The sequence below is a fragment of the Papio anubis genome, chromosome 13 (genome assembly GCF_008728515.1).
Source record: "Papio anubis isolate 15944 chromosome 13, Panubis1.0, whole genome shotgun sequence".
NCBI classification, from domain to species: Eukaryota; Metazoa; Chordata; class Mammalia; order Primates; family Cercopithecidae; genus Papio; species Papio anubis.
This window is the reverse complement of record NC_044988.1, coordinates 61485171-61507590: the sequence shown is the minus strand read 5'-3', so window position 1 is coordinate 61507590 and position 22420 is coordinate 61485171. Positions and strand designations below refer to the sequence as shown.

At 46.5% G+C, this 22420-nt stretch overlaps 1 protein-coding gene across 1 annotated transcript in view; it reads left to right on the top strand.

Annotated features, from left to right (window-relative positions):
• B4GALT1 (beta-1,4-galactosyltransferase 1) overlaps window positions 1-22420 on the top strand; it is a 58391-nt gene that overhangs the window by 13906 nt on the left and 22065 nt on the right. Inside the window, exon 2 of the mRNA XM_003911605.5 lies at window positions 18785-19020. Coding sequence (XP_003911654.2) covers window positions 18785-19020 — 236 coding nt within the window. The remainder of the gene's footprint in view (window positions 1-18784; window positions 19021-22420) is intronic.

Genomic DNA, 22420 nt, shown 5'->3' with positions numbered 1-22420 from the left:
TCTCGGCTCACTGCAAGCTCCGCCTCCGGGTTTCGCCCATTCCTCCTGCCTCAGCCTCCCGGTGGCTGGGACTACGAAGCCATGCCTCCACCGGCCTAGTTTTTTGTATTTTTTTTTTAGTAGAGGCGGGGTTTCACCCGTGTTAATAGCCAGGATAGTCTCGATCTGACCCGTGATCCACTTCCCGTCTAAGCCTCCCAAAGTGCTGGGATTACAGGCAGGCCGCAGCATGCATGCCGATCTTTCAAAGGACCAACTTTGAGTTCATTATTTGTTCTCTTTGTTCTAATTTTTTTGCTTCATTAACTTCTCTAATCTTTATTAATTCTATCATTCTGCTTGCTTTTGGTTAGGTTTGCTTTTTCTGGTGTCTTAAGGTAGAAGGTTAGGTTATTGATTTGAGATTTAAAGATCATGCACTTTAAACATTTTGATAGATACTGTCAGTTTGCCCTCTGGCTTTTTCTCATTAGCAGTGTATAAGAGTGCTTATTCCTCACACTCATACCAGCCCTGGATGTTACTAACCTTTATATATTTGCCAGTATCGTATTCAGACATGGTATCTTGTTTCAATATGCTTCTCTGATTACTGATGAAGTTAAGCAAGTTTTCACGTGTTTATTGGCTTTCTTTTTTCCTTCTTTCTTTCAAAATGGGAGTCTTTGCCATGTTGCCCAGGCTGGACTCGAACTCCGGGACTCAAATGATCTTCTCACCTCAGCCTCCTGAGTAGCTAGGACTACAGGCATGAGCCACCATGCCTAGCTTGGCCATTTGTATTTCTTATGTGAATAAATTTTCTTTTCTTTTTTAAACGGAGTCTCACTCTGTCGCCCAGGCTAGAGTGCAGTCGTCTGATCTTGGCTCACTGCAACAGCCGCCTCCCAGATTCAAGCGATTCTCACACCTCAGCCTCCCAAGTAGCTGGGACTACAGGTGTGTGCCACCACCTGGCTAATATTTGTATTTTTAGTAGAGATGGGGTTTCGCCATGTTGGCCAGGCTGGTTTCAAACTGGCCTCAAGTGATTCACCTGCCTCAGCCTCCCAAAGTGCTGGGAATACAGGTATGAGCCACTGTGCCCAGCTGACTTTTTTTTTTCTTTTTTTAACCCTTTTTTTGTCCCCCCTTTTTTTTCACCCTTTTTTTTTTTTTTTTTTTTTTTTGAGATGGAGTCTCGCTGTGCTCCCAGGCTGGAGTGCAGTGGCATGATCTCGGCTCACTGCAAGCTCCGCCTCCCGGGTTCACGCCATTCTCCCGCCTCAGCCTCCCAAGTAGCTGAGACTACAGGCGCCCGCCACCACGCCTGGCTAGTTTTTTGTATTTTTAGTAGAGACGGGGTTTCACCACGTTAGCCAGGATAGTCTCGATCTCCTGACCTCGTGATCCACCCGCCTCGGCCTCCCAAAGTGCTGGGATTACAGGCTTGAGCCACCGCGCCCGGCCCACCCTTTTTCTTTTAACCCATTTTTCTATTAGTTTTAAAAATATGTTTGCAGTAGCTTTTTATATTGTGGATTTTACTTGTTTATTACACATCATTTGTAAATATGGTCTGTCACTCTTCTTTATTTCTGATATCTTTAGCTATATAGAAGTTTTGTTTTTATTTTATTTTATTTTATTTTTTGGAGAGGGAGTCTTGCTCTGTCGCCCAGGCTGGAGTGCAGTGGTGAAATCTCGGCTCACTGCAAGCTCTGCCTCCTGGGTTTGAGTGATTCTCCTGCCTCAGCCTCCTGAGAAGCTGTGTTTACAGGCACCCACCACCACGCCTGACTAATTTTGTATTTTAGTAGAGACGGGGTTTCACTATGTAGGTCAAGCTGGTCTTAAACTCCTGACTTCAAATGATCCTCCCAAAGTGCTGGGGTTACAGGCGTGAGCCATCACGCTCGGCCAGAAATTTTGAATTTTTATGTGTTTAAATCTATGTTTTCCTTTATGACTTCAGGTTGCTTTCATACTTAAGCAGGTCTTCACCATCCCAAAATAAAATTTTTCTCCTAAGTTTTCTTCTAAGTTGGTTCTTTAAAAGCCACCAACTTGGCTTCGACAGCAAAAGATGAACAGAATTTCTGTTCAACTCTCATGCTGCAAGAAGCTTTATGTAATACTCCAGGGACCCTTTAAGGTCCCAGACTTTTCCTCCAAACCCGTCACTGATTCTAGTGGCTAAGAGTAGAAATGTGAAAATTTAGCCATGTGTGCTGATGCAGCTGTAGTAATTTGTAAGCTTTGAAGTTCTGAGGAGTCGGGAGAAGGGAAAGTAACATTTATTGAACATCTATTAGTGCCAAGCACTGCAATAGTATGTATATGTATTATCTCACTTACATCTGAAAGGAAGGCATAATTATCCCCACTCCTTAGAGAAGGAAATTGGAGCTGGCTACATTTAAAGTAGTCCTGACACCAGAGAGTTATTGCTAGGAGTACATGGCTGGCTGAGTGCCCAGATGGCCCATAGGGGCAGTGGGCCCTCCACAGCCCAAGGTCTGGTTCTAGCTGGAGAGAGAAGGATGTACTCCTAATCAGCACTGCAGCTCCAGAAAATCTGTCAGGGCTCCAAAACTGATTAGAGGGGCAGCTGACTCAGTAATAAAACTCCCAGGAGACTTACTTACATGCTGGAATGCAAAATTGCTGCTTTACTGGGAAGATTAGAACTGTTGTTGAGTAGCTTAGAATTCTCTGGCTGAAGGCAGCACTACAAGGGAAGCCACAGGATAAGCTAACAGCTGGTGAGTCAGCAGTCAGAGCAGGGAAGTGAATTTAACATTAGATAGGTCAGGCTGTCTGGTTGATGAATTCATCCCCACAATACTGTATACCTGCCTTAGGGACCTTTGTCTGGACTAGGGGTTGGGTTCCCCGTCCTTTGTACAGCCCTGGAAGGACATATCCAGCTCCATCTGCCATCTCTCCCTTACTTACTTACTTCTTTCTTCCTTTCCATCCAGCTATCAAGCTTCCTTTCATGGCCAGTAATCATCATTGGGGTCTACTCATGGACTCTCTTGCCTTATGTATTTGTTTTATTTTGTCCTTATTCCCACTTCTATTTCCCAGGTGTATCATAGGCAACTATTCTATTGTATTTATAGTTTGTGTATGTTTTTCCTCTTGCCAAAATGGAAGCCACTGCTTTATATATAGATGTCTTCTTTAAAAAAATTTTTTTTTAGATTAAGCTACAATAAAATTGACCTTTTGGCATATAGTCTGTAAATTTTAACACATATATATTTTTGTATATCCACCACCACAATCAGGTTACAGAACAGTTCCATCACCCCAAAAGAATCCCTCATGTAGTCACATTCTCCTCCCACCCTTAATCCCAGGCAACCACTGATCTAATCTTCATTACTATTGTTTTGTCTTTTTGAAGATGTCACATAAATGGAGTCACACAGTATATATACATTTTTAAAACACATGTAAATGGCATTTTATAGCTCATTTTGATTGTATGTTTTTCATCCAGTTCTGTTTTTGTTTTTTTTTTTTTAAAGTTTGACGTAACTTCAGACTTACAGAAAAGTTGTTAGACTAATACAAAGAGTTCCTGGATATCGTCTGGAGTCCCTAAATGTTAACATTTTGCTATATTTACTTTTTCCTTCTCTCTCTCTCTCTCTCTCTCTCTGTGTGTGTGTGTGTGTGTGTGTGTGTGTGTGTATGTGTGTGTGTATATATCTACCTGTAGATAGGTAGATATTAATATGATTTTAGATAGATATATATAGATCTCTCATATATATATATCCTTTTACCCTTAAATATTCAGTATATATTTCCTAACAAGATAATTAAAAAATATATATATAAACATAGTGTAATAAACAATCAGGAAATCAACATTGAAACATTTCTACTACAGGCCTTAGGAAGACTTTGTCAGGTGCCCCAATAATAACCTTTATTGTAGAAGAAAACCATGTGTTGTATTCAGTTGTCATGTCTCTTAGTGTCTTGTAATCTGGAATAATTCCCAAGTCCTTTGGATCTCATGACAGTGATATTGTTGAAGAGTACAGGCCAGTTATTTTGTAGAAGGTCTCTCAGTTTAGATCTGTCTGATGTTTCCTTATGATCAGATTCAGGTTATTCACTTTTGACAGGAACACCACTGAAATGATGCTGAGTTCTTCTCGCTGTAACCAGATCTAGAGTCACACACTGTCAGTTTGTTCCTTATTGGCAGTGTGAACGTTGAGCATTTCATTATAGTGGCATTTGCCATTACTCCGTTATAGTTACTATTTTACCATTTTAAATTAAAACTATCTGGCCTGGCCTAGTGGCTCATGTCTGTAATCCCAGCGCTTTAGGAGGCTGAAGTGGGTGAATTGCTTGAGGTCAGAAGTTCGAAACCATCCTGGCCAGTATAACATGGTGAAACGCCATCTCTATAAAGAATACAAAAAATCAGCCTGGCGTGGTGGTGCACTACTCAGGAGGCTGAGGCACAAGACTTGCTTGAGCTTGGGAGGCGGAGATTGCAGTGAGCTGAGATGGTGCCACTGCACTCTAGCCTGGGTGACAGACTGAGACTCTGTCTCAAAAAAAAAAAAAAGTAAATAAATAAAAAACTTTAAAAAGTATCTTATGGGCATATACTTTGAGATTATGTAAATATCCTGTTATTCCTCAAACTTTCATCCACTTTAAAAACAAATTCTTTTTCTTACCTTTCATTGTTTTCTTGATATCCACTGGGTTTTAGCATCTACAAATGATTCTTGCTTGAATCAGTTATTATGGTAGTTGATGGTTTTCTGATTCCATTATTCCTTCTATGTTTGTTAATTGGCATTCTTCTGTAAGGAAGAGCTTACCCTTCTCCCCTATTAATTAATTCATATATTAATGCAGACCTATGGATTCTTCATTAAATCATAATCCTTTACTATCATTATGTATTCTGATGTTCGGACTATCCCAGATTTAGCCAATAAGGTCCCCTTCAGGGGGACGGTCCTTGGGATTCCTCTTTAGAGGTTCCTGGTTCCTGTTTTCTTTTGACATACACTATTATTCTTTGAGCCTTTTTTTTTTTTTCTTTTTTTTTTTTTTTACTTTCAGGCACAGCAAGAAGTTCCACGGTCCTCTTGTTCTTTCCCCAACTCAGTCCTAGAGTCAGTCACTTCTCCAATGAGCTCTAGTTCCTTTTAGTAGAGAATCATAATTAGAAAACAAGAACTGGGTGCCAAGAATGCACCTTTGTTTTTAAGGTCCATCCACGTTGCCGTGTATATGTCCAGCGTGTTGATTCTAACTGCTGAATAATACCTCATGATTGTCATCCATCCCAGTGTTTCTTTTTCCCTTCTGTAATGAGGGACTCCTGGACTGCCTCCAGCATTACTTTCACAAATATTGCTGTGAGGAACATCCTTAGACATTTCCTTTGTGGGCAACCTGTGAGCATGTTTATGTTGATTCAGGGGTGCCAGACACAGCTCCAGAATGGCTGCCCCAGTTTACATTTCCACCAGCAGAGCATAACAGGCTCTGTGTCTCCGTGAATAATCAGCATTAACCAGCTTCCTATTTTTTGCCAAACTAATAGATGTGCTAGGATAACTCTTTGTTTTAACTTGCTTTTCTCTGATTACTAATGAACTGGAGCATTTCTTCGTATGCTTGATGGTCTTTGGGATTCCGCTGAGGTAAATTCCTTATTCATTATAATCCTTTGCCTGTTTTTCCCTGGAGTTCTTATATTTTTCTTGAAGATATGCAGGAAAATTCCTTATACATCCTGGATATTAATCCCTTCCTGGTCTCAGACATTGCACATATCTTCTGAATCTGTTATTTACTTATTTATTTACAATTCTTTTAAAGAGTTGGGGTTTTGTTCTGTCACCCAGACTGGAGTGCTGTGGTGTGATCATGACTCATTGTGGCCTCACAATCCTGGGCTTAAGTGATCCTCCCACCTCAGCCTCCTGAGTAGTTGGGACTACAGGTGTGCACCACCAGACTTGGCTAATTTTATTTTATTTTTTAGAGATGGGAGTCTTAATATGTTGCTTAGGTCAATCTTGAACTCCTGACCTCAAGCAATCTTTCCACCTCAGCCTTCTGCATCTATTATATATATGTTCACTTTGCTCATGCTGTATTTTGTTGGAACATAAAACTATTTTCCCCATTGTTTTGTGCAATCTCTCACCAGCACTCTTCTTTTTCTGTAACTATGTTAATGCCCCTTGTTCTTCCATATGTTAGGTATGCTGGTATAGTTGAACTCTGCTGACCCTCCTCAGCAAACAGTCTCTTTTTATGACACCTTATCCTCTACTGAATTCTCTCTATTAAGAATGACTTGGCCAGGCATGGGGGCTCACGCCTGTAATCGCAGCATTTTGGGAGGCCAAGGTGGGCAGATCATCTGAGGTCAGGAGTTCAAGACCAGCCTGGCCAACATGGTAAAACCCCGTCTTTATGAAAATACAAAAATTAGCTGGGCATGATGGCGGGTGCCTGTAATCCCAGCTACTTGGGAGGCTGAGGCGGGAGAATCGCTTGAACCTGAAAGGAAGGTTGCAGTGAGCTGGGATGGCACCATTGCACTCCAGACTGGGTGACAGACTCCATCTTGGGGGAAAAAAAAAAGAATGACTTGTCTTCCTCTTAGAGTATGAGGTCTACATACAAATATTATTCTTATATTTATTCAGCAAATGTATGTCATAGGCCTATTGTGTGTTAGGAACTATGCTGTCACCAACAAAGTTTAGAGAGGTTATAAAACTTGCCTGTAGCTTTTTAGAGGTGGAGGAGTGATTCGAAACCTAGCCTGTGATTCCTTCCTACTGTGTTGCCTTCCCTTGAAAATTGCATTTGGGGGCCATATGCGGGGGCTGTCGCCTGTAATCTCAGCACTTTGGGAGGCTGAGGCGGGTGGATCACCTGAGGTCAGGAGTTCAAGACCAGCCTGGCCAACATGGTGAAACCCCATCTTTACTAAAAATACAAAAATTAGCTGGATGTGGTGGCATGCACCTATGTTCCCAGCTACTCAGTAGGCTGAGGCAAGAGAATCGCTTGAACCCAGGAGGTAGAGGTTGCAGTGAGCTGAGATTACACCACTGCACTCCAGTCTGAGCTACAGAGCGAGACTCTGTCTCAAAAAAGAAAAAATTGCATTTAGTTCCTGTAGACTGTGTGTCAAATGTCTAAATCTCTTCTAACAAATGGCCTAAGGAGGTGCAAAGCAAAGCATCCTCACCAGCATCCTGAGTTGGCAGTGAGGCGTGGGACCCTGGAGGGAGTAGTGGTAAGTGTGACTCTGGAGTTCTCCAGTGGCAGCCCCTGGGCTACTTGTCAGTGGCTGGCTCCAGGTGGAGAGGAGAGCCCAGAGGAGGCAGGTGGCTGCCCCAGCCTGGAGGTGAAAGTCTTAAAATAAAATGCCAGATGCCTATACTATACTATTCTAATCCTTTCTGAGAAGCTGAAATTACCCCTTCTGGAAGTGCTGTAGTTCTAAAAGGACAGATACACAGCAAGATCTTCCTGGGGCTAATATGGGGTTTGCAGGCAAGTAGGCCTCAGAGCCTTTTCCTGGTAGTGATATCTGTGGGCAGGCACAGTTTCCACAGTTTCCAGAAATTCCAGCGGAAGTAGTGAGAAGGAGGAATCTGCCTTTGGGTGAGGACCAAAGAAAGCAGAAATTCCTCTTGGGACTTTTTCCTCTGGAGACCAAACACTTAGGAGACTGTTTACTGGACTTTAAAAGCTTGTGACCCCCAGTCACTCTTTCTTGACCCCAAGGCTTTGCAATCCGTGGCTTCCCCACTGGACAGAAGTGGAACTGTCATGCTGCCTGTTCTGGGGTCTCCCAGAGGTTTTCCCATGCCCTCTCCTTGCTTCTAATGCCCTACAGACTTGGGGATCTGTGACCACATATGGTACAGAAGTAATGCTTGAGAATGGTTTAGATCAGTGATGTCAAATAAGATTCACTTTTATGTCACCTTCATCAGTTGGAGGCCTCCCAGGTGCCTAAATTGGGAAAGATGCTGAGACAGAATCCCCATGGGTACAGTGCAGGGACAGTAAAGCCACATGTGCTGTGATTTGCTGTCCACTGTGTGGGTGCATCCAGGAATATCAGAACCCTGGAAGATTATTCAAGGGGAAGTTAGGACAGCTTTTTTGCCAATCCAAGAGTGTTCTTGAGGAAGTCTGTCTTCCTCTCTGGCCTTCAGTTTCTTTCCTGTGAAACCGTGGGGCCAACACATAATTCCCAAGGCTCCTTTGACCTGGTCTTCCAGGATTCTCTAGGGTCTGGTTCGAGGTGGATCCTGGCCCTTCGAGGTGGCAGAATCTGATCACGGCCCTGTTTCCTTAGATTTAGGCCTTGATACCCTTGGTGACAGCATCCTGGGCTGAGTGACCACCTGACGTTTTTCTGGTGATTTTGTGACCCATGTAAGACTTTGAGCTTTAGGGTTATTCTCTCAAGGAAATAGTGACATTTGGTGAAGAACCTGTTTGCTGTGGCTATGTGAGGCTTAGCCAAAAAAAATGCAACATTTTTATTAGGAGGTTAGGCCATCCATTGCCACAAAGTGTCAGATTCTAGGCCTAGAGCCTGGAGAAAACTTATTTTAAAATTGTTGGGGTGCTGGAGGGGTTGGGGGGTGGTGGCTGTAGCTCATGAATCAGGTGCTAAACCTGGAAACAAAAGGCCTCATGTGGCAGACTGTTTCTGAGCACAGATGAATGGATGAGCAACTGGCACCACTTTGCCCAGTTGGTCCAGCTTTCCACTTGGCCACCTAGGCTTGCTGTGAAGACCTCGTCTGGCAGAAATGACAGTGTTTTTGCCCCACCTTGATCTTAACTGTAATTTAGGACTAAAATCTTAGATTCTAAAACATCAAAGGCAAGATGGCTCCCAGCTCTGTGAGCTCAGCTTCTCATCTCTTAGTTGAACAGGTGCAGTGTAGCTCAACACACGATTGCTGCTCTTGCTGCCAGGAACTGTCCCAGCATAGAAAGGAATAGGACACAACCCCTGCCCTCATGATGTCTAAGGGAGGAAGCAGGCAGGTCAACTGGTACCTCATCACTGCAGGGCTGCAGCCAAGGTTTGTGAAGGATTTTGCAGGCATATGGAATGGGGACTGATTGGTCCCAAGAGGGGACTGGGAAAAGCTTTGAAGAGGGAATGACATTTGGTTTGAACTTCAAAAAATTGTTGCTTTACCTCTTTCCCAAAGTTTTTGAGGTGGCTTATAAGAACACATACCATAAAAAGGACCAATATAAACTTAAAGTCAGAAAAAGAGAAAATGGGCTGGGCAAGGTGGCTCACGCCTGTAATCCCAGCACTTTGGGAGGCTAAGGTGGGTGGATCATGAGGTCAGGAGATCAAGACTATCCTGGCCAACATGGTGGAACCCTGGCTCTGGTAAAAATACAAAAAATTAGCCAGGTGTGGTGGCATGTGCCTGTAGTGTCACCTACTCGGGAGGCTGAGGCAGGAGAATCGCTTGAAACGTGGGAGGCAGAGGTTGCAGTGAGCCGAGATCGCACCACTGTGCTCCAGCCTGGGTGACAGAGTGAGACTCCTCCTCAAAAATAAATAAATAAAGAGAAAATGGAACTTAGAAAATTAACAGGAAGAGTGAAAAGATAGATGTTTAGCCAGGCACGGTGGCTCGTGCCTGTAATCCCAACACTTTGGGAGACCAAGACAGGAAAATCTCTTGAGACCAGGAGCTTGAGACTTGCCTGGCAACATCTCAAGTGAGACCTTATCTCTACAAAAAATTTAAAAATTAGCTGAGCTGTGTGGCTCGTGCCTGTGATCCAGCTACTCAGGAGGCCGAGACCACAGCCCAGGAGATCGCCTGGGCCCAGCAGTTTGAGGCTGCAATGAGCTGGTACTACTGCAATCCAGCCTAGGTTACTGAGCAAGACCCAGTTTCAAAAAAAAAAAAAGATACTCAAACCATGGGTCCCAACATAGTTACTGTATTTGACCGTTTGCAAAAGCTTAAAGCAAAACATGTTACACATTGTCAGAGAGGAAAATACACAGTAGTTCCTGAGTGTAAATTGTTTTTCTTGACCTCATTCTTAAATAGCTTCATGGGGGTGGGAAGGAAGTGGTAGTTAATAAGTGAACCTGTAAACCAGTGTTTCTCAAAATGTAGTCCAGGGAATTGCATCAAAATTACAGTTACCTAGAGTGCTTCTTAAAGTGCAGATTCCTGGGCCCCTGCCCCCAGGCTTATCAAATCAATCTGGTAAGTAGGACCCAAGAATCTGCAAATTCACATACTTCTGCAGATGATTCTTCCTGCACTCCACAGTGTGAAAGCCCCTGCAATAGACGGGAACCTACCACGATTTGAAAGCAAGCTTGAGTGCTTGGCCTTTGAAGGTTGAGTGGGGCTTTAATGAGGGAGAGAGCAAGGCATGAGAAATGGCAGTTCCACTGAGGTCAGTCAGTGGGTCATTGCTGACGAGGTCACTTTTTTTTTTTTTTTTTTTGAGACGGAGTCTCGCTCTGTTGCCCAGGCTGGAGTGCAGTGGCCGGATCTCAGCTCACTGCAAGCTCCGCCTCCCGGGTTTACGCCATTCTCCTGCCTCAGCCTCCCGAGTAGCTGGGACTACAGGCGCCCGCCACCTCGCCCAGCTAGTTTTTTGTATTTTTAGTAGAGACGGGGTTTCACCATGTTAGCCAGGATGGTCTCGATCTCCTGACCTTGTGATCCGCCCGTCTCGGCCTCCCAAAGTGCTGGGATTACAGGCTTGAGCCACCGCGCCCGGCACGAGGTCACTTTTAAGTCATGTTTTAGAAGAACTACCAAGGGTGGCAGTTCAGGCGTGTGGCAGGACTGTTCCTGAGCACAGATGAATGGATGAGCAGCTGGCCCCACTGTGTCCAGTTGGTCCAGCTTCCCACTTGGTCACCTACGCTCTGCTGTGTGGACCTTGTCTGGCAGTCTCCTTTAGTTTTTTTTTATTTATTATTATTTTTTTCTTTTTGAGACGGAGTCTTGCTTTGTTGCCCAGGCTGGAGTGCAGAGGTGTGATCTCAGCTCACTGCAGCCTCCACCTCCCAGGTTCCAGCGATTCTCCTGCCTCAGCCTCCCAGGTAGCTGGGATTACAGGCGAGTGCCACCACACCCAGCTAACTTTTGTATTTTTAATAGAGATTTGGTTTCACCATATTGGCCAGGCTGGTCTCGAACTCCTGACCTCAGGTGATCTGCCCACCTCAGCCTCCCAAAATGCTGGGATTACAGGTGTGAGCCACTGCACCTGGACTATTTTTTTTGCAGCAAATTCTTTGTTTTTCTCTCTGTTCCCAAATGCAGGGTACTGAGACCACAGATGTGTTCTGTTTCCTGTTGAAAAAGCGTTTCTCACTTAGCTGGGTGTGGTGGCACGTGCTGTAGTCCCACGGGAGGCTGAGGTGAGAGGATTGCTTGAGCCCAGGAGTTCGATAATCGTGCCGTTGCACTCCGGTCTGGGTGACAGAGCGAGACACTGTCTCTTAAAAAAAAAAAAAAAAAAAAGAAAAAGTGTTTCTTTCCCTGGGACCTAATAGTGGCTTGGATGGTGAGTTGGTGGAAAGAACAGTGGGTGTTGGGGGTGTTGAACTTGTGTTTGTGTGTAGTGTACCCAAGAGATATCATGTCAGCATTAAGAATAAACTAATTCTGTTTTCTAGTCACTGAATTGTGTGTTTTGACATCCTTATTTTGGAAGATACTTCCTTATTAGGAATGGGACTAAGGAGGGGGTCACCTTTCCCATCTGTGGGTCATATTTTAAAATATTTATTGTTCAAGTTTAAAGATATAACCTAATGTATAAAGAAAAATACCACAAACATCTGATTTAAGAAACAAATCAGCCGAGCACGGTGGCTCGTGCCTGTAATCCCAGCACTGTGGGAGGCCAAGGCAGGCAGATCATGAGGTCAAGAGATCGAGACCATCCTGGCCAACATGGTGAAACCCCGTCTCTACTAAAAATACAAAAATTAACTGGGCGTGGTGGTGCATGCCTGTAGTCCCAGCTACTCGGGAGGCTGTGGCAGGAGAATCGCTTGAACCCGGGAGGCAGAGGTTGCAGTGAGCCGAGATTGCGCCACCGCATTCTAGCCTGGCGACAGAGCGAGACTCTGTCTCAAAAAGAAGAAAAAAAAAAGAAATCATTTCCTGCACCTTCGAAACCTTCATGAGTTAGATTTTGAAACTCAGTGAGAAATGCTTCACATGAGAATCGAGAGTCCCTTCTGGTGACTCTCCATCCCCTGCTCTTCTGTCAAGTTTTCTTGTAGGTTTATGGACACCTTTGTTACTTGTGCTGGTGGCAGAGAAGCGGAGAGGATAGCTGCGCGTCACCCACACAACTAGGATTTGTTGGTGTACTCCCGTGTGCATGGCAGCCAAGTGGACACAGCTCTGTGATGAATCCTCCCAAGAGGACTGAGGGGCCCTGATGGAGGCTGCTGCTTTGCAAAGCTTTCCTTGACTCTCTTCCCTCACCCCTGGTTGATTCCCCTTCTTCTGTGCTAGTTTTAGCTTGTTGTTTGTTACCTGTCACACTCACCCAGTACTGTTGGCTTTGCTGGTCTCCTTGACTGCTAGGGGCAAAGACCTTTTTTTGTTGTTGTTGAGACACAGTCTTGCTCTGTCGCCCAGGCTGGAGTGCAATGGTGTGATTTCGGCTCACTGCAGCTGTCACCTCCCAGGTTCAAGAGATTCTCCTGCCTCAGCCTCCCAAGTAGCTGAGATTACAGCTACACCACACCCCGTTAATTTTTGTATTTTTAGTAGAGATGGGGTTTAGTAGAGATGGGATTTCACCATGTTGGCCAGGCTGATCTCCAACCCCTGATCTCAAGGTGACCTGCCTGTCTCGGCCTCCTAAAGTGCTGGGATTACAAACGTGAGCCACCACACCCAGCCTCAAAGACCTCTTCTTTACTTGCTCACCCGGCCGCCTGCCCGCTCCCCCACCCCCGGCCCCGCATGCCCTGTATCACCTGGTACGTGATACATACTAACTGGGTACATGTTTGAATATGAATGAATGTGGTGCTGTGAATGCTTACGGGATGTGGGTGAAGTGCTTAAGAACGAACCTTGAGTGGTCTGGGAAGGCTTCCTAGGGGAGGTGATGTTTGAGCTAAGGCCAGGCAGCTGTTAGATTTGGTGATATTGAAGCCCTTGGAGACTTAGAGAGCTTGCACTCTTCCCGGAATGACGGGTGAGCCACGTACAGTAAATGGTGCTTCTCATTTCTAGCCCAAGGGGCCTCAAGGGGCACCGTGATTTCACGAGAATGCTGCAAGCAAATCTTTTCTCAAGCTGGTGAATTTGGTGGTAATGCCTGGCTCAGCTTGCGGTGCGCACCTGGCCTTTGGAAGATTGGTACAGAGAGAAGCGGCCCACCCACATGAGCCTGTGGAGCAGCACTGGTGGGGGAGCTGGCTTGTGAAGAGGGACTGTGCAGTGTACTGTCAGGTCTGAGACCCAGGAGGAAATTCCAACATCCCAGCTCTCAGAACCACAGAGCTCTAGGCACTGCCTAGTTCCACGTGTTCCCAAATGTTTCCTGAATACTTGAATTTCCTGTCCAGGAAATTTTCAAAAGAAACTTAGAGTCCTGACCCCATGGCTGCCAAGGAAGGATTTTTTTAAAATTAAATTTAAAAAATCAGTCCAGTATGAAAATCTACCATGATGATTTCATAAGAGAAAGGACATTTTAATATTCAAAGAGTAAGAAGCACTTAATCTTGGAAGAAAGGGCATTCCTATACATTGATTACCTTTAGTTTAATGAAAAAACACCTTCATGGTCTTTACTTTTATGATTTCATTCCTGGGCTGGTGAAACATTGTCACAATAAAGCATCAGGCCAATGCTTCTTTCCACCCACTGGCCAATCAGTTGACAAGCAGTGACTAGATGTTTCAGCCTGTTTTGCTGAGGCTAAAGGATTGAACTAGTGCTTCAGCCAGCATGAAAACCAGTCAGGAGTCTGTGCTGGTGTTGGCTTAGATTAGCAGGGCCTTTGATGGAGGGGCATATTTGTGTTTGGGTTTGCTGTGCCAGGCAGGGGAGCAGTGGAATTGGTCTGAGTTGAGCTCACACATTGAAGTTATTGAGCGACTTACATGCAAGGCCATGACCTGGACTCCCAGCCGAGAGGCCCACGTGGCGGGGCTTGAGCTGGGGGAGCCGAGGACAGCTTACATCTGCTCATCTGCTTACGTAACCCTGCCTCCCAGCTTCCAGAGCCAAGAAAACACACAAGCCAGCCCAGCGGGGCCGAGAGCCTGTGGTAGCACACGCCATGCGCCACACAGCAAGGGCGCCTTGGCTCATCCTGAGGACTGTCATGAAGTCCTCAGCCCTCTGCCTCCTCCCAGAGCCTCTCCTTGCGACCCCAGGCAGTGGCTCTGAAACCTGGTCGCAGGTCTGCATGATTCTGAACAGAGGTAGTCATTGCCCTCCTGGAGTCTCAGCTCTCTGGAGTTTCTCACTGGGACAGAGCCAGGTGTGTAGCAGAGCATGGCCCCTGCAGTGTGGCAGGAGGTGTGCAGGGCACTCAGAAGGCCTCCTGGCCGGCACTCGACCCAATTAGTCATTCAATTCCAGGTCTGGGGCTGCTCTCTGTTGTCTCAGAGGTGTAAGCTGCAAGATCCTTAGAATTGTGGAGGCTTCAGAGAGAGAAGGTGGAGAAAAACTTACCAGATTGGGCAAGAAGGGCAGAATTGGGAGTCAAGGTGTCTCAATGTGTTGGAAGCACGATGGGGGTTATACAAGAGGCACAGCGAGTTCAGAAGGGAACAGGAGAGCGAGAAGAGGCTGTTCAGTGATAAAGCTCTGCACAGAGCCATTAGAGGAGTAAGCTCCTTGACCATCCTTAAACCAGGGTAATTTTCATTTAGGTTCTGCCACACACTCAGCAGGGAGCTCCTGGAAGGCAGGATTTGTCTTGTTCATCCTCCCTCCCTACCTCAACCCAGTCCTCCTTGGACTGGCACACAGTAGGTACCCAGAAAGTATCAATTGAAACAAATTGAAAGTGGTCTTGACACATATCACTGGGCAAATTTGTATTTAACTGACATTTCAGAGTAAAGACTCTCTGGCTTGGTACTCGATCAGCTTCTGTGGATTGTCAGCATGCTGTGGACACCCCCGGCATGGGAGTGAGTGGGCGTGTGTGTGTATGTGAGGGTGAGAGAGTGTTAGTGTGTGTGTTGGGGTTGGGGAGAGAGGAGGAAAAATAGAAGATGGACCACCAGGGTAGCAGCTTCTGCCCTGGGGAGACGGTGGTGTCAGTTGCTGAGGGAATCCTGAGGAGAAGCAGGTCTGGCTGTAGGTGGCGATGGTGATGGGGTTGCATGAGAGTCCATTTGGGGCAGGTTGAGTTTAAGGTGCCCATGGCATATGGCTAGCCATGTTCTGTTGGCTGTGAGGTCAGGAGAGAGACATGAGATGGAAACAGAGGTTTGGGAACTGTCATGTGCTTAAACTAAATACCTGGGTGTAGGGAGAGTGAGAAGAGAAGGGGGCAAAGATGGACATCCTAGAAAGAGGCTGAGAAAGCCTGGGAATTGAGGTAAGAGGAGGCATAGGTAAATATGATGCTTGGTGATCAAGGCTTCTTTCTACCTCTCCTATGCGGGACACTTACGTCTCCTGTCTGCCTGGACATTCATGCTGAGGGCAGGGAAGGTAAGAGCAAGGATTTGTCTAAAGGTCTCGCTTTGGATCCCTGCACTCCTCCTGGTTTACCAAGTGTCACTGGGCACGTCAGGGCGTTCTGAGACCTTAGAGATCATCCAATCCAATCCCTGCAGTTTACAAATGAGGAAACCAGTACCCTGAGAGTGGCTGTACTCTCCACTTTCAGGATACCAAAGATCATCTGGAAAGTCACTGGTGGAGCTGGACCAGGGCCCAGGCATCTCTTCTCCTGTCCGGGGCTCTTGACTTCAGGACCACCTTTCTGAAACGCATGATGGGGCAACACCAGGACACTTTCCAGCCTGCAGGTGTCTGTCCCGCGGAAGCGAGGCAGGCCACGTGTGAATTCCTGTTTCCTGGGTGGGTTTCAGAAGATACAAGCAAGTCGGCAGGGTGACAGCCCAGGTGCTTCTTGGGTTCCCCAAAATGGGGTTATGTTTAGCAGCATCCTCAGAACCAAAGGTGGGGTGGGGGCTGTAGATGTTGTGGGGGCCCTCTGAAGTGAAAAGAGCCCTGTGACAGATCTTTTCTTCATGTTTTTCACAAGTTCACTGTGCAGCAGGGCCCCCCAGGGGGCTTTGCCCAGGGTTGGGTGTTGGGCAGCCCAGGCCTGGCCGACCTTGTGGGGAAGGGTGTGAATGGTGGGAATCCCCGAAGGCCCACTTTGCCCGAAAGCTCTAAAGCTTGACATCAGAGATGCCCATCACATGGCCCATCAGAGCCCTACTACCCAGCTTGCCCAGTGAGAATCATCTGGACTCCTTGTTAGGTAGCCATTTAGGTCTTTCCCAAAATCCACAGACTCTCTAAGGGAAGGGCCCGAGATTCTGTATTTGTACTAACTTCCTCAAGCAATTCTGGTGATAGGTTTGGGAAAAACCTGTCCAGGGTGATCGCTGGCTAAGTCCTGGTCTTCTCTGAAGAGCACAATGTCTGCTCACTTCAGGGCACCCTGGGAGGTGGGAGCTGGCTCAGCAGGCAGTCTTACAAGGGACTGAGCTTCAAGGCCTCTGTCCCTCCAGGAGGTAGGTGCATGGCCAGAGAGAGGGAGCAGGGCTTCATAGAGGGAGCCCTGAGGATCTTATTCCCTGCCCCAGAGGGTCTGCTGCCTGAGCTCTGTGATAGCACAGAGAGTAAAAGGACCAAGCTTGGTTGAGGCCTCTCAATGCAAAAGTTTGCTGGTTAGAGGAGAGGGGGAAGAGCATTTCTGGCAAAGAGAAAAGTGTGGATAGGCATGGCTTAAGGGATGGGGAGGGAGACAGACAGAGCTGACATTGAAGGGCCTGTTGCTCAGCTGTGGGCCTTGGCCTTCCCTTGTGCAGGGTCACACAGCCTTAGAGCCATTGGAGATTTTAGTGGGAAAGTAACATGGTCAGGGCTGTATCTCAGAAGAAAACGGACTAATGGGAACAGGTCCTGTGATGGTGGACCTGGGTCAGCTGTGGAGGGAGGGAAGATGTGAGTGGTGTACTGGGGAAGGGGATGGAAGAGGCAGCTATCTGGTGAGAGGAACCAGGCCCACAGCTTTTTTTCTCAGCCTGTTCAATTCAGAAGGGTGAGTGATTCCGGGAGTAGGGGGTGCTCGGAGAGCCACACATTATTGATAAACAGGGCAGGCTGAGGCCTGCTCACTGGCCCTGGGCGGGTTTCAGGTTTTGATCTGTGCTTCTGGTTGGTATTGCTACCTGTTCCCTGGGTTCCTTCCTTTGTTCTTGTGGCTCATTTGCTTCACAGGTGAAGCCGGTTACACTAGAGTAACAGTTCCCAAAGTGTGTTCCCTGGAAAAATGGTTCTGTAGCCAAATAAGTTTGGGAAATGGTGGGTTAAATATAATGGAGGGGTTTTTTTTGACTGCACAACTTCTCAGAGCCTTTGGTGTGTGTCGTGACTTTGCAGAAGCAGGATTTAAAATGCAGCGTTCCCATTCTTATTTGACCACAGGACGTGTTTTTCCATTAAGCATCTTGCTGGGTCTAATGTTTTCTGGAACTCGTTTTGAGGAGGTCTAGTCTGCAGAGAGTGTGGGGAGCCTGGGTTCAAGTGTTGGCTCTTGACTCTCAGCAAAGCTTTGGTTCCCTGTGTTGCCTGGACTGTACCATGCGTACCACATACCTTGTATGTGACCTTTTCCTCGTCCCTCTTCCCACCTGCCATTACCTCACAATCCACAATCTGCACCTCATCCAATTTTCTTCTGAGGGAAGCACTCTCATACTAACTTACTTCCCTCATCTGCATCCATGTTCTTCTAGGCCAGAAACTTGGGAGTCAGCCCTCCCTCTTTGTTACTTCTTCTTCCTCTTTGTTGCTTTATCCCCTCTGTTACTAAGCATTCTTCTGTGTTCTTTCCAGCTATTTCTTTTCTTTTCCCTCAGTCTCCTCTGGGGTCTGTTTGCCTCCATCCCTCCCAGAGCTTGGTTCACCTTCCATCGAGTCCCTTCCTGAGACATGGTCACTCATGCCACTCCTGCTACCTTCCACTTTGGAGCTAACTCCCTCCACGCTGATGTCTCCAACGTACATGTGTGCACATGTGTGTGCACACACACACACACACATACACACACACATCCTTCCCCATTCTTAGGCTAGAATCAGAGAGATGATGTCAGTCATTTGTTCAAGGCCACGCAGCTGGGAGGTGGCAGAGCTAAGTCTCAATCTCAGGGGTTTTGAGAAACTGCCTTCTCATCCATGATCACTGATTTCTACAACAGCCTATCAGGAACTCTGGGTAGAAATTATTTCTATTTTACAGTGGAGTCGGAGCGGGGAGGGTTCTGGGCAGGCGAGTGCTTCACAGATTGACCAACCATCTAGGTTTGCCCCACACTGAAGGGGATTTCTGGGGATGGTTGGTCACCTAGTGCTGGATGTGGTGCCTGATGCTGGGCAAGAGGGCCCTCTCCGTGGCCACGTTGCCTCCCAGGAGGAGACTTTTCCTCTGCAGCTGCAGCCTGGCCGTCTGATGCAGCCTGTGGAGCAGTGGCAAGTCCTGTGGCCTGCTAACTTCTCCCTTCTTCCACCTCTCTAGTGGGCCCCATGCTGATTGAGTTTAACATGCCTGTGGACCTGGAGCTCGTGGCGAAGCAGAACCCAAATGTGAAGATGGGTGGCCGCTACACCCCCAGGGACTGCGTCTCTCCTCACAAGGTGGCCATCATCATTCCATTCCGCAACCGGCAGGAGCACCTCAAGTACTGGCTGTATTACTTGCACCCCATCCTGCAGCGCCAGCAGCTGGACTACGGCATCTATGTTATCAACCAGGTGAGGCCTGGGAAGGTGGAATGAGAGAGGGTGTGTGTGCGTGCATCTGCGTATCAGATGTGTGTGTAATGAGAGCAGGGGAAGGGGAGTGATTTCACAGACACCTGGCACTTAGAGCAAGGAGCCAGCCCCCCAATCACCGCCAGTGCAGATGAGCTAAACGCCAAACAGTGTGCTTGCCTATTGCTGTCAACTCTGTTAGCCACAGGAAATGCTGGAGTGTTTTCATTGTTCTGTTTTTGTTTTCTGGAAGTAGCCTTCTAGCAAAATTGGGAAAAAAGACAACCCTAATTATTCCAAAGTAAACACTGATTATTCCCTGGGTTTGTGTAGCTGTGTATTTTCCTTTTAAAAATAAAACCATCATTTAGATATCAGACTTTTAGGTAACTTCAAAGTTTATCCAGTCAGTCAGACTGTGTCTCCTGGGGCACCTGGAGACAGTGCCCTTGGTTCAGCCCCTGGTGAAATATCTGGAGAAGTCTGATTCGTGGGCCATCTGAGAGTCATGTGGACTGGGCCGAGTCTGAGAAAAAGTTTCTCACTGCTCATCTGATCCATATGTGTTGGACTTTAGCCCTGCTTAGGAAAGTAATGCTAAGGATAGGCCAGCTTTCATCACCATGGCATGGAGGATCAGATTGATCTAAGAGGCATCTTTATTGAAGTAAATTTTTCAATGTATTTGAGGAGCATTATTTTCCCAAGAGTATAACTTTGATATTTCAAGATTATCCCTAAAATTCATGTCTTTAGACTGTAACCTCCTAGGTGCAATGACACATCTAACTTATCTAGGCACCCAATTTCATTGAAATTCATTTGAAGAGTCTGAGTACGCCCATTTCTACAAAGCCAAATGTCCATTTCATTTTGAGATAAACTCTGCTTTACATGGGAGGATTGTTGGCAGTTTACTGCTTCCATCAAAGTCAAGGGACTCTGTGCACCTTCCCTGGGACCCCAGGGGAAGCCCTTGAGGACTGCTGTGGCACTGTGCTGCATCACTCACTGCAGGGAGATTCTGAAGAAGTGTAAGGTCTTGGTCCTGCCCTGTCCCGAAGCCTCCAACCCACTTCTGGCAAGTGGGACCCTCCCAGGGAACGATTTGTTAACAGTCCCAAATAGCCTGTAATTGGATGGTGGCTGCCAAATGCTTTGGAAGCTCAGAGGAAGGAGAGAGAGCAATGGCTTGGAAGGACCAGGATATAAACTAGGTTCTAAAGTCTGCAGGGAGATGGGCTTCTCAGCTAGGGCCAGTGAGCAGGGACCTCAAGGCAGAAAGGAACCTTGCATGTTCCTGGAAATCGAGATGCCCGCTGAGGTAGGAAAGCACCAGAAGCTCTGAGGCCAGGTGTCACAGCTAAGCCTGTGAGGCAGGAGAGAGCAGAACAAGCCCTGTTATAAGGAAACTGAAGCAGGACAGCAGGTGGTGGGCAAACCCCTTGAGGCTGTTTGAATTATTTGACCAAGTGAGGTACAGACCGGGGGCCTATGAACACCTGCAAGCAAGTCAGCCACGCAGTTATGGGTCACCTTGAAAGAATATTGGAGAATGCAAGAGAGAATAGGTAAATGTCCTGCAAAGTGCAGGTCACTGTAACCCAACAAGTATTCATTTAAGAAAAGCCCTGTTATTGAGAAACATTTGTCTGATGCCAGTGAGCACATACCAGTGACGGCAAGATTCAGGAGCCTATTATTAAAGCAGTGGCAGCGAGCACCTGGAAGAGGCGGCCACCATCACCAGGAGACAGCAGAGATGACTAATAACAAGCCATGCCAGCTGCATCTCGTTTCTCTCTTTTGACAGTTGCTATGCCAGTAGATGAGGGATGTATTGTGGATACAGTGCTGTCATATCTTATCCAGCAGGGCATCTGACAGCATCCCACAAATCTGCCTGAGTAGAAGGCAGACAGCTGTGGTCTGGGTGCCATATAGGTAGGTTAAAATATATGTTTGGGCCTAGGCGCAGTGGCTCATGCCTGTAATCCCAGCACTTTGGGAGGCCAAGGCCGGCGGATCACTTGAAGTCAGGAGTTTGAGACCAGCCTGGCCAACATGGCGAAACCCCTTCTCTACTAAAAATACAAAAATTAGCTGGACATAGTGGTGGGCGGCTGTAATCTCAACTACTTGGGAGGCTGAGGCAGGAGAATCTCTTGAACCCAGGAGGCGGAGGTTGCAGTGAACCGAGATCGTGCCACTGCACTCCAGCCTGGGCAACAGAGTGAGACTGACTGTTTCAAAAAAAAAAAAATATATATATATATATATAAAATACATACTTGGGTAAAGAGGGTAAAAGAGAGTTAGTGATGATGCTGAATTTTTGAACTGAGGTAGCTGTTTTCAGTGAAGACTGGAGCGTGGGATGCTACATCTAGATATGTTGCAGTTTAGGTGAATGTGAGACTTCCCTATTTTGAAATCAAAACAAATATTGGACCAGTAAAATCTGGCCACCAGCTTAAATTCCTGTAATACAATTTACATACTCCTCAGGCTCAACACAGTAGATTTCTGAATGTCCTCTACCAGCTACATGCTCCTGCCCTCCTCAATCCAAGTAGACAGAACAACTAACCAAGCCAGCTCAGACCGGTGGCACAGCTGTGCTGGCTAACACTGGACACCACCTAAGAGAGTGCTCCTCTAAAAGTGTGCTTCCCCAAATGGAGCCAAATATGCTTGAGGATTGCTGGGTTGAACCATGTAAAGCAGGTCTCATTCCTGCAGAGCCTTCGGTACCCCGGGGTACACTGTAACCCCAGAAGTGTTTCCTGAGCTTGCCTGACTAGAAACCTTTTCCAAGAACTGTCTCAAGTGATGAGTGTTTTGTGAGTCACACTTTGGGGAAAGCGGGCCTAAGTTAGCGTCTCCTCCCAACTGCCTCTCTGCTTTCCCTGGAACACTAGGAACTACCCATCCTCCCTCCTCTTTCCACTTCACAACTTAGCATCAGGAATATTTTAGTTTTGGTTTTTCAAACATATATACCTCCTTTTTTCTTATCTTGTCAGTATCATCTTTTCTTTTTCTTTTCTTTTCCTCATACTTTTTTTTTCTCTTCATCCTTTCCTTCTCCTCCAAGGGTTAACTTTCTACCTTAGGATAATCTTTTCCTCTTTTTCTCCCACTTCCCCAGCTACTCTCTTATCATCTGCTCCAATCTCACCCTAATTGATCATTTTGGGAAAATATGGTCAGAGTCCAGATAACTAAGTCAAGAAATGCTTAAACTTTGCCCTACCTTTCCAGTAAAGAATATTACCTAATAAATAATAAAATGGTAATGGGAAACCTGAGCCCTGAAAAAAAAGAGGTGGAAGGAGAAACATTTGGAGCACATCCTGTCTACAAATTAGGAACTGCCTGTGTTCTCCGTTTTATGGTT